This window comes from Cnephaeus nilssonii, assembly GCF_951640355.1.
Source record: "Cnephaeus nilssonii genome assembly, chromosome: 5".
NCBI lineage: Eukaryota > Metazoa > Chordata > Mammalia > Chiroptera > Vespertilionidae > Cnephaeus > Cnephaeus nilssonii.
The window spans coordinates 45,452,862-45,465,938 of record NC_137076.1 but is presented as its reverse complement, the minus strand read 5'-3'; the positions used below and the strand labels follow the sequence as shown (position 1 = coordinate 45,465,938).

Here is a 13,077-nt window from a genome sequence, read left to right as displayed (position 1 = left end):
CTTATTTCAATGCTCTTTAAAACTATTCACATTATGTGTGTTTCCAGCAAAAACTGCAATTTAAGTATAGAATTATTCATCAAAAATAGGAAGTTTAAATAGAAAATTAAAAGTTTTGTCTTTGTACAACACTCCAAACAAAAAACGAAAGATAAATAAATATATCATACATGTGTGACTTACCGTATGATAGCCTCTAGGCAACGGTGGTTTGCCCACAGGATAAGGATCCACAGTGTCAATAATTGTTTGTCTTTCACCTTTCTGGTTAATCTTTCTAAATCTCCTTCGAGACTGTCGATGAGAAGCTTGACGCTGAAAATATTCTTCATTTTCATCCATATAGTCCACCTGAAGGGAAAAAAAGCCCAAAAAATTTCATTTCTTCAAACATGATATTCTAAATCAAGATTATATGTAGAATAAAACGTACAAATAGTCCACATTCATTCATTTTGCAAAGATATTTGTAGCCAAACTATCTAAACAGATTCTTAAGTGTTTTGGAACTTCTCTGGAACGGATTGGTTTTGAGTAACTTTTCTTTTACAAAGAGGCATTTTCAGTTCCACTTAGGGACAACATGGGCAATTCTTGAATTTCCTGTACTTTGAAAAGGAAAGATATTTTCAGTTAGTCTTTGTACTGATCTAGTAGTGAAAGAACCACAGGATATATTACCACACATTATGAAAGCAACTGCCCCATTGTCAACTAAAGCACAAAAACGCTGATGGATATGAGTAAATCTGTAAAAACCCCCAAATCCAAAATGACTGAAATAGAACTGCTAGCAGAATGGCTTTGGTAGATTCCCTAAGGGTTCCTCTTCCTACTCTCATTCTGTGGATTCAGTTTCTTTTTTTTATATAGTGTTGTTTAAAAAAAAATCCTCATTTCAAACATTTCAGAAACTCTGGTGAATGGACTAATAGAGAATATGCTACATTAAGTTAATCCTCATCATACTGATATAACAAAATGTGGTTACTCAATATACTAGAGGCATATTTCAATGCTAAAACTATTCTCACACTGGCAACCCGGTAGTTTGTATACTATCAGAAAGTATAAAATTCTAAAGGAAATGCTGAAGATCAAAAAGCCTTCAGAGAAACCCCAAAATAGCACTAATGGAGGTCAAAATTTCTAGGAAGTATCTAAAACCTTTTAAAGATCTGTTTCAGCAAGGTTCTATTTATCGGCCTACATTTTTTTCGATCCTAAATCTTTAGTCACCACCATGCCACTTCCTCACTTAAGAGTAAATTTTGTGAAATTTTACCAAAAGTGTTCGCTAGCTTTGACAAGGAAGTTCTCATTTCTGATGGAATTTTCCTGCATTGTAGGGGAAAACCCTATTGTTATCTCTAAATAGAGTGGTAGTCTACCAAATACTTTATTAAATGTGAATTAAAAACTTCCAAAATAACCTATATTACTAGGTTTTCCTGGTGAAGGATGCTGGATGAGGAATAACTGGATTATCACATCAACTGAATGTCTACACTGGGAATTCCTGCCATCATTCTATTTTAGTTGCTGATTTTTTAAAAAAAGGGATACATAGTAAGCTACTTTACAATCACTTTTATATATTAAGGACGAATGTGACAGGTGTTTTATAAAGCATCAAAAAATGTTGCTGCCCTGGCCAGCGCAGTTCAGTTGGTTGGGTGTTGTCCCATTCACCACAAGGTTGCTGGTTCGATTCCTGGTCAAGGCACATGCCTGGGTTGCAGGCTCAATCCCTGGTAGGGGGTGTGCAAGAGGCAGCCAATCAATGTTCTGCTCTCACATCGATGTTTCTCCCTCTCCCCCTCTTCCTTGCTCTCTCTAAGAAATCAATAAAAAATATTTTTAAAAAACATTACTAATATCTATTTAGCATTATTATTATGTATATGACTTATCTAAATATAGTTTTTAAATCACACAGTTCGGCTAATGAGAGATTAAGATTTTGACAGACTGCTTAACCAGCAAACTAGTACCCCATTTTTATTTTAATTAGTTTAAAAAATTGAAGTGATTTCCTTATGGTAATTGTTGTCTGAATACATATCACTGTGATTCATTTTACTGGTAAGTATCTCACTCATTTTGAACAATATTTGGAGAGCTAAAATCCTGTAATTCAAAGAGATTCTCTCCAAATCTTAATTACATGGTATTATCATAGATTGATCTACAAAGTTCAATCAGCAAACATTTAGGCACTTATGCCCTTTAAATTTTCTATCTTTTTCATTTAATCGAATCCTGTAAATAATTATGATTATGAACTCAAACTTATAATAAAAGTTATACAATAAATATATCCACACTTATAAAGTATGTAATACACTATTATAAGTAGTTTGTGAAAGTAATTTAATTGTATAACTTTTTAAAGGGGGAAAGAATGTCTTCAGAAGAATATTCTTACCACGATCATTTCAGAAGGCTCTAAAACAATGCATTCACAGCCACGCCTAAAGCTTCCTGCAGAACGCTTGCCAAAACTAGAAAATAAAATAAAAAAAGATTTAAAAATATAAAATTTAAGCCAACCCTCAAGATTAATAAAAACTAGAAACAATACAAGAAATACACATTGGAGAAAGATTAACTATCTTTAATCATTATTTACACAGAATGACAAGGAACAATTCAAATTGTTAAATTTCAGACATATACAGGGTGTCCCAAAAAATGTATTCACACTTTAACAGCGGATAGCTCAATTTTTTAAAAATGACACTTTAAAAAAATATTTATTGCTTTCAGAGAGAAAGGGAAACAAAGATAGAAACAGCAATGAGAGAGAATCATTGGTCAGCTGCCTCCTGCACACCCCCTACTGGGGACTGAGCCCACAACCTGGGCATGTACCCTGACCAGGAATTGAACCGTGACCTCCTGGTTCATAGGTCAGTGCTCAACCACTGAGCCACACTAGTCAGACTGATAGCTCAATTTTGAAATTGAAATGTTATTTTAATAAACACTGCCTTACAGAGGAATCAAGACAGTGGCATAATAAACATGGTACTCGCATTCTCCCATAAACACATCAAAATTACAACTAAAATACAGAGCAACCATTATTCAGAACTGCCTGAAATCTGGCTGAATGGAAGCCCTACAACTAGAGCCGTGGTCGGCAAACTGCGGCTCGTGAGCCACATGCGGCTCTTTGGCCCCTTGAGTGTGGCTCTTCCACAAAATACCACAGCCTGGGCGAGTCTATTTTGAAGAAGTGGCGTTAGAAGAAGTTTAAAAAATGTGGCTCTCAAAAGAAATTTCAATCGTACTATTGATATTTGGCTCTGTTGACTAATGAGTTTGCCGACCACTGAACTAGAGAATTAAATAATTAAGACTGGTAGGAGGGGTGGAGGAGTGGAACGGCTGGTCTGACACCCACGTGTGGCGTGTTTTTAATCGGGAGGGTTATCTTGGCTGAGAAGGCCTCCCCTGAGGAGCAAGGAAGGTATCTGCCCCATACCAGACCCCTAGCCCAGGCTTCCAGAGCTGGTAAGAGAAGTCCCCTGTAAGTTTGGGCTGGAAAAACCAGCAGGGACTGTAGGTGAGTGACACAGAGGCAGCCAGAGACCCAGGCAGTTCCTCTTAAAGGGCTCGTGCACAGACTTAACTTAGATTCACTCCCTCTGAGCTCCAGCACTGGATCCAGGGACATACAGGGAGGAACAAAATTATCTGACATCAGGGTGGAAACAGGGGAGCAACTTTCTTCCAGACAAAAGTGCTGGCAGAGAGGTCACTGTTCCTCTGCTGAGACCCTCCCCCCACTCCCAGAGCTGAGTGGCAGGCACCATATTTGAGTCTCCATCAACCTGGCCCACATTATTTGCAGCCCCACCCAAGCTGTTTGCAGTGTCTTTTCCATATGAATGGCCCATCCTGGATCAGGCTTTAGACTTTCCTAAAAGCTCTCAAACAAGTAGGAGCTGAACTCAGTGTGCCCCATACCTCTAGATAACTGGACCCAGACCTGGCACTTGCAGCAGCTTGCCAAGGTTCACAGCTTGGTCTCTCCTGGGCACCTCCAAGCCCAATACAAGTAACTGCCATCTTAAGATCACTCTGTAGCTCGTGCTGGGTGACCCCTGACAAGGCACAGGCAGTGGCTGACTTTGTACCTCCCAGGAGCAAGTGCGCCTGGTTAACAGCTTCATACCATAGCAGATTACAACTCTACCACATCCACTAGCAATACACTCAAGGGATGGAATTGGTGAGCACTAAAGACCCACTGAAGCAAGTCCTGCTCCATGGGGTCAGCTCCTACACAGCAGCTCTTCCCCTGTAGTTACAGTTGGTCCTCAAAGCCAATTGGCCTGGGAGTCAAGTCCTCCCAGTGACGCTAACAGCAATCAAGGCTCAATTACAAGACAGTGCACATAAGGGCACTCCCAGAATGCCCAGCTCAGGTGACTGGAGAGGCTGAGCCACTGGGCCCTACAGGACACCTACTACATACGGCTACTCTACCAATTTCAGAAGACTTAGCAGCTCTACCTAAAACATAGCAACAAACAAAGGGAAGCAGCCAAAATGTGAAGACAAAGAAACATGCCACAAATGAAAGAACAGAAGAAATCCCCAGAAAAAGAACTAAATGAAATGGGAGCAAGCAAAGTACTAGATACAGAGTTCAAAACAATGGTTATAAGGATGCTCAAGGAACTTAGTGAGAATTAAGGAAATTAGTGAAAACATCAACAACATAAAAGGACCAGTCAGAAATGAAGGCTACACTAACTGAAATGAAGAATAATTCACAGGGAACCAACAGTAGAGGACACTGAGAATCAAATCAGTGATTTAGAATTTAGGAAGCAAAAAACACCCAATCAGAAGAGCAAAAAGAAAAAGAATCCAAAAATATGAAGACAGTGTAAGGAGCCTCTGGAACAACTTCAAGCGTACCAATATTCACATCATGGCGGTGCTGAAAGGAGAAGAGAGGGAGGAAGAAATTAAAAACATACTTGAAGAAATTATGACAGAAAAGTTCCCCTATCTGGTAAAAGAAATAGAATTACAAGTCCAGGAAGTGCAGAGAGTTCCACACAAGAGGAAAGCAAAGAGGCCTACACCAAGACACATCATAATTAAAATGCCAAAGGTTAAAGACAAGAAAGAATCTTTTTTTAAAAAAAATATATTTTATTGATTTTTTACAGAGAGGAAGAGAGAGGGATAGAGAGTTAGAAACATCGATGAGAGAGAAACATCCATCAGCTGCCTCTTGCACACCCCCTACTGGGGATGTGCCCGCAACCAAGGTACATGCCCTTGACCAGAATCGAACCTGGGACCCTTGAGTCTCCAGGCTGACGCTCTATCCACTGAGCCAAACCGGTTTCGGCAAGAAAGAATCTTAAAAGCAGCAAGAGAAAAGCAGTTAGTTACCTACAAGGGAGTATCCATACATATGTCAGCTGATTTCTCAACAGAAACTATGCAGGCCAGAAGGGAGTGACAAGAAATATTCAAAGTAATGAAAGCCAAGGACCTACAACCAAGAATACTCTACCCAGCAAAGCTATCATTTAGAATTGAAGGTCAGAACTTCACAGACAAGAAAAAGCTAAGGAGTTCATCACCACCAAACCAGTATTACATGAGAACACTGAATTCTAACCACCAGACCACCAGGGAACCTCAAACCAGTATTACATGAATTGTTGAAGGGTCTTCTTCAAGAAGAAGAAGAGAAAAAAAAAAAGGATAAAAAATATGAACAATAAAATGGCAATAAATACATATCTATCAACAATTGAAACCTAAAAATCAAAATAAACAAACAAGGAATCTAATGAACAAAATAAACTGAATTGAATAAAATCGAACCAGAGGCATGGAAACACAGAACAGACTGAAGAATCTCAGAGGGAAGAGGTGGTGGGATGGGAAGAAATTAACCAAAGAATTTATATTCATATATGCATTACCCATGGATACAGACAATAGGGTGGTGAAGGGGTCTGGGGTGGGGATCCAGGTGGAGGAAGGCAATGTGGGGAGGGGGGTATGGACATCTGTAATACTCAACAATAAAGATTTTTAAAAATTAGATTAAAAAATAAACACTGCCTTTAAAATTATTCAGAGTATATGTATACATTTTTTGAGATACCCTATATTTATCTGGAAAATTCCAGCACAATTAATAATGCAAGTAAAAGAGAGTCAGTATAAATATGTTCTAAGTTAGGCTGTTTTAAATCATTCCCAGTTAGGCGAAGCTTTAGAATATTATAATAGGAATGGGAATAGAATCAATGGAAAATTATGAAAAATCCAAACAAGTATAGAGTGTATGTAATTCTCTTCTGTAACTTAAGCGGCTTAGGTTAAAATTTCTTGCACCTAAAAAGTGTATTTACTTCTCTAAAATTTCAAATCAATTCATGCTTAAATTTTAAAGAAAACGGTATTCAACTTAAACTCTTCTTCCTTACTATAGAAGTAATTAAGTGGATACGCATATTAACTGCCCATTCTTCCTGAAAACTTTGCACTAGTGAACTCAGACATAGCACCTTTGCGCTATCTGTGAGAACTCCCATCTTAACACCAGAGCAGGTTGATTCTCTCTGGCCCAGCTCTATGATGACTAAAACCATGAAGAGAAAATCCTGCCAAGCTAGGTAATCCTGACTTGTTCTACTACTGCACCTCCCATCCCTGCCATTCACTACTCCCAAATTCCTCCCTTCCTTCCCTCCAGTCAACACTTTAGTAGCCATTTTTAATAAACTATCTTTGAGAAAAATATAAAAAATATGAGAAAAAATTATTCCAAAGAACTATTTGATCAAGCAATTTTTCCAAGTTAGACATTTTGAGTGATTCCTATGGATATTCTTGTTCTGTTTGCAATCCTCTTTATAATAGTGACATTTAATGCATCAAACTTTATGGTGAAAAAGTCATGTAAGATGAAGAGAACAGGAGAGTCAATATTTTACTGTATCACTGTGATCTCTAGCAAGCCAATATGTGATCTCACATTCTACATTTTACTCATTATTGAGATTATCAGGTTAGAGTAGGCCCTAACTTAAGTCCTTCCCTGCTCCAAAATTCTGTTTTTATGAAAATCAAAAACAGAATCATACTTAGCATATCTGAAAAATTCTTTTTAAAATATCTATATACAGCTATCCATACTCAAACAAACATACAAATATCTATATACATCTACCCATACTCAAACATACAAATATTCCTTGGTGCCACTGTCAGAAACACACAGTTAGTCCCATCAAATGCACTCCTTTCTGTTATTACGTCTTATAAGAAACTATGCAAAGTGATCTAACAGATTCAATGCAATCCCTATTAAAGTTCCAAAAGCCTTTTTTGCACAATGGAAATGCTGATCTCCAGATTCATATGGAACTGCAAGAGGCCCTAATTAGCCAAAGAATTTTGAAAAAGAACAAAGTCACAGGCCTCAACCTTCTTGATTTTGAAACTTACTGCAAAGCTGCAGTAATCAAAACAGTGTGGTACTGGCACAAGGACAGAAAAAATAAAATTAAATTAAAAGTCCACAAATAAACCCATATATCTACGGCCAATGAATTTTGATAAAGGTGTGACGTTCATTCAATGAGGGAAGAAAAGCTTCTTTTCTTCCTTTCTTTTTTTTTTTTTTTTTTTGCTAATCCTCACTTAAGGATACTTTCTCCATTGATTTCCAGAGAGAGAAGAAGGAAGGGGGACAGACACATCAATTCGTTGAGCCCCGACCAGCCTCTGACCAGAATCGAACCCAAGACCTCTCAGTCTGAGGGCCAGTGCTCTAACCACTGAGCAAACCAACTAAGGCAAAAAAAAAAATTCTTCAACTATGTATGGGACAACTGTATTTGCACATAAAGTTGGACTCCTATCTCTCACCATAAACAAAAAATTAACTCAAAATGGATCACTTACCTAAATAAAAGAGCCCAAACCTTAAAACCCTTAGAAAAAAACCATAAGGATAAATACACTGGTGACCTTGGATTTGACAATGGATTCTTAGACATGACACCAAAAGCAAAAAATAAAAATAAACTTAACTTCAAACTTAAAAAAACTTCTGTGCATAAAAAGAACATTATCAAGAAACTAAAAGGACAATCTAAAAAAAGAGAGAAAATATTTGCAAATAATATATCTGAGGAGGGTTTAATGTCCTGAATATATAAAGAACTCCTAGCACGCAACAACAAAATGACAAACAACCCAATTAAAAAGCGGGCAAAGAACTTGAATAAGACAATATACAACTAGCAAATAGGAATATGAAAAGTTGAGCCCTGGCTATGTGGCTCAGTTGGTTGGAGTGTCATCCCATATACCAAAAGGTGGTGGGTTCAATTTTTTGTCAGGGCACATACCAAGGTTGTGGGTTCAATCTGAGGTAGGGGTGTGTGCAAGAGGCAATATTTCTCTCTCATCTCTCTTTCTCTCTCTCAAAATCAATAATTTAAAAAAATGAAATGTTGAATAGAAACAGACTTACAGACACAGAGAAGAGACTGATGGTTGTGAGAAGGGAGGGGAATGGGGGGGAGGGTAAAGGGATTAAGAAGTACTAATTGGTACTTAGAAAATAGTCACAGAGATGTAAAGTACAACACAGGAAATATAGTCAATAATACTGTAATAACTATGTGTAGTGCCAGGTGTACTTGAAATATCGGGGGGATCACTTTGTAAAGTATATGACTGCCTAATACAACATATATTTAATGTAAACTGTCATTGAAAAATAAAAATTTTAAGAAAGTACATGAAAATTTCAACATCCTTAGTCATTAAGGAAAAGCAAATCCAAACCACAATGAGATACTATTTCACAACTGATAATAGATGTAAATGAGATATTAGAACGGCTATCAATTAAAAACTAATAATAACCAGTGATAAAGAGAATGCAAATAAATTGTAACACTTAAACTTTGCTGGTGGGAGTATAAAATGGTGTAGTCACTGTGGAAAACAGTTTGGCACTTCCTCTAAAAGTTGAACCTAGAATTTCCATAAAGATCCCTCAAGTCCACTGCTACATAAATAATAAAACACTGAAAACAGGAAGTCAAACAGATATTTGCACACCAATGTTCACTGCAGCATTATTCACAATAGCCACAAAGTAGAAACAATTCAAGGGTCCATCAACAGATGAATGTATTAACAAAGTGTGATATACATACATACATACACACACACACACACACACACGTACACATACATACACATACATACATATATACAATGGAATATTAGCCACAGAGTGGACTGGAGTTCTGACATATGCTACAACATGGATAAGCCTTGAAAGCATTATGCTAATTGCAATAAGCCAGTCACAAAAGGACAAATACTATATGATTACAGTCATATGAAATATCTAGAATAGACAAGTTCATAAAGAAAGATAGTAGTAGCCTGGCTAGTATGACTCAGTGGGTGAACGCTGACCCATGAACCAGGAAATCACAGTTCGACTCCTGGTCAGGGCCCATGCCCAGGTTGCAAGTTCGATCTCTGGTCGTGGAGCGTACGGGAGAAAAACAATCGATATTTCTCTCATATCTATCTCTCTCTCTCTCTCTCTCTCTCTCTCTCTCTCTCTCTCTCTCTCTCTCTCTCTCTCTCTCTCTTTCTCTCTCATCAATAAACGATTAAGAAAGCAACAACACTAAAATCTCCTCCCAAGGGTGGTGATTTTAAAAGACCAACTTATCAAGAGAATTTTTGTTTGTATTAATGGCTCTGGGTTTCTTAGCAAAATTTCAGGACTTGAATAAGAAAAAGTTGAAACTCCACTTTAACCAAAGAACAACAAACCATTAGGGACAGAGGAAGAATGAAGTTTGTGACTGAATTATACCACTGATAAACCTGGGACCAAGCTCTTCTCTACATTAATTAAGCAATGAAGTAATAGTAGCTGTAGTTCAAAAAACTAGGAAGAGATGAGAAAAACTAAACAAATAATACTGAAATATTTTAAACCAGAGTTAGGAAGACAGCCATTTCTCTGTTACCCAGCATTAATCTCATTTTATCCTTGACCATAAATTAGAGGCCACCCTCACCTTCGCCCTATCTCTACATATATGTGGAAACAGAGAGAACATTTTGTTCCTAGTCCTCTTCCAAATAATCACTGGACACATTATACAATCAATATAAACTCTGTAATCAATACAGAGCTTAAAAGAAACTCACTAAATATAGTCCCTATTCTTTTTTAAAGAATATATTTTTATTGATTTCAGAGGAAGGAACAGGGAGAGATGAAATATCAATGATGAGAATCATTGATCCGCTGCTCCTGCATGGCCCCTACTGGGGATCGAGCCCGCAACTCGGGCCTGTGCTCTGACCAGGAATCAAACCGTTCCTAGGTCACAGCTGAACCACTGACACATTGGCTGGGCTAGTCCTTACTCTTAAGTAGTTTGTACTCTGTGGAAGATAAGTACATAAGAAGCTCTGATAACAGGCAGAACAGTTAGCATCCTGAGTTTAATAAAAACAATGTCATATTTTCTCCTACAATTGTATCACAAAGCCAAAATGAATTTATAGAATTTCAAAATGGAGAAAAAAACTTTAAAAATTATATAGTAAAATGTCTTTCTGTATTTTTTCCCTTCAGTTTTACACCTGAAAGTACGCCATCATCCAATGTGCTACTCAAAGGTCCTGAAACATTCTGGATTTAGAAAAAGGCCTCCAGTGATTATAATATGGATCCTATTCTTCCCATGAGAACTGCCCCTCCAGGTCAATTCTCATTTCACAACTGGAGAAACTAAGCCAACCTACCTAAAAGCCTTAGGTTAAAGCAGATGCCCGAAATGCCAGACTCTGTAAGCGCAGGAGTCTGTTATTGGTCTTACCCTTTCTCTTGCTTTCTTCTATAGCCCTTTTCCACATTCAGTAACATAATCTCTAGTCTTTGAAGCTTCACATTTATGCGGAGTAATTCCAGGGCCTTCTCAGGAATACTCCATAGTGACCACATTTACCCAAACAGCACCAACCCAATGACAAGTGGGGAACAGGGCTCTGCTGGATGGTGGATTCTCAGAGGTTGGCTAGGCTCACACACTAGCTAGTTGAGTGAGAAACAGAAATCAGCTTTTGGAATTTAGAAGGCAATTCAAATGCAGCAAAAGTACAAATGACCACCAAGAACCTGAGGGTTACCCTGGACTCGTCAAAGATCTGAATGCCAAATCTATAAAAGCCTAGCCTGTTCGGCAGCTGCTGCCAGAACTTCAACCAGAGGAACATCTGCTTCTTTGAAATGCCACTCATAATACCACATACCAAGATAAACAAAGATATTTTTAAAGTTTAAACTCCTTAATTTTTAAAGTGACATAGCTTCTTTTTAAATCTTGAATTAAAATATTTTTCAAATTAATCGCAGTCTTCTAATCATTTCCGTCCTTCTACATGTGCATACTTATCTATTGTACAAGACACAAATATGAATACACATATATGAATAATTGTCTTTCAAAAACAAGCAAGATGTAGGTAACAGTTACTAATGAGACTTGGCCTGTTAGGAAAGTGGTTTGAAAGACTTAGCATAAAAGCCTATGAGCCCTTTCTATACTAGATACCAGCCTTTCATCAGAGGCTATAAAATCAGAGAGTGAGAGAGAGAGGGAGAGACAGAGAAGTATGGTATATGTATTTAAGAATGCTGACAGTCTTCTGGTTCTAGACTGCATGAACATTTAATTATTACAGACTACCTTTAAATCCTTCTAAATTGTTCTGTGTAAATACACTGTGAAGCCTGCCTCTCAACTATTTAACCTCAATGGATTTCAGTGTCCTTATAATCTTACATTTAAACAACCAAAAGTGACAACTAAAAGTGATGCAGATTCACTCTGGTCCAATCTATCGGTTCTCTGAGATATTTAAAAAAATAAAAATAAATAAATAAAAACCACCTCACAGCAAATGATTAATGAAAAGACCTCTTGCAGGGTAACAAGCAGAGTATTCCTAAATGCTCAGATTCCCTCAGCACAACTAATTTAGGAACTCTTCCTCAAAAAGCAGTTTAACAATCCAGATTTGCATTCCCGTTACATAACTTTTGCTAAACTTTTTGTACAGTACAAATTAAGAATTACAAATTGCTCCTAAAATTGAAATAAGTTCAACATGTTCACAGGTAGAAAAATGAATGACTTTATAATATCAAAAATGTGCAGAAGAAAACACCGAATAGCCTGGTAAACATTCTTTCAAGTTCAAGGCACACAACAAGGAAGCACAGACGTTTGATAATATAAAGTCTTACCTAGTTTTCATAGATACCCATAGGTAGTGACACACCACACAGGGTGTTGCAGGCTCTTGCTCTGGTCAGGCCATCCTGTTCTAAGTTTCTGTTGCCACATGATCCCCACCCAAGTTGATTCAAGAGCACTTTCTACCAACGTGAGTTTCTACGAAAGGCAGTCGCTGAGCACAGAAGCCTCTTCTATCAGGGTCCCTAAACGCGCCCTTTGTATGGGCCTCCACATTCTTGTTGTGCGTCAGAACTGCCCCATGGAATGCAATGCCTCAGTACTGGAATGTAAACTTATTCATGCCAGGCTATAACCTGTGGGGGATTACACAGCAACCATACTGAGATTATACTGGCAGGCAATCCTAATGCACAAAATGATTAAAAATGTAGTACTCTAGATATGAATGGTTCATACTTTCATTTCTAGGAAATGATAAGCAGTTACTAAATTTTACTTTCTTCCTTTAAAATCTGATCAAACGACTGTAACGATGCTCCTAAACCAAAATCTATGTATTTATTTTGGACTTACAAACAATATTCATGACATTGTCTTTAGATAGCAGAGGAGCAATTAACTTTAAGAAAAACAATCTAACAAGAAACTGCTGGTGCCATTCATTCCATTCTCAAAAATCAGTAGAATATACAGGAATAAATTTTAATAGAAGTATAAGAAAAAAGTGGTTTGAAAGACAATGTAAAAATGCATTTAATCTTTTTGTAATATT

At 37.4% G+C, this 13,077-nt stretch overlaps 1 protein-coding gene across 7 annotated transcripts in view; it reads right to left on the bottom strand.

The window, feature by feature from the left end:
* The window catches only part of RAPGEF2 (Rap guanine nucleotide exchange factor 2), a 245,429-nt gene that overhangs the window by 113,027 nt on the left and 119,325 nt on the right, over positions 1 to 13,077 (bottom strand). For 6 of the 7 annotated variants that reach the window (XM_079771531.1, XM_079771536.1, XM_079771535.1 and 3 more), the window contains 2 exons: positions 2,429 to 2,504; positions 184 to 351 (listed from right to left, as the gene is read on the bottom strand). In XM_079771531.1, the coding sequence (XP_079627657.1) occupies positions 184 to 351; positions 2,429 to 2,504 (244 nt within the window). Of the gene's footprint in view, positions 1 to 183; positions 352 to 2,428; positions 2,505 to 12,352; positions 12,659 to 13,077 lie in introns of all 7 variants that reach the window. The other variant, XM_079771538.1, reaches the window with a different exon arrangement.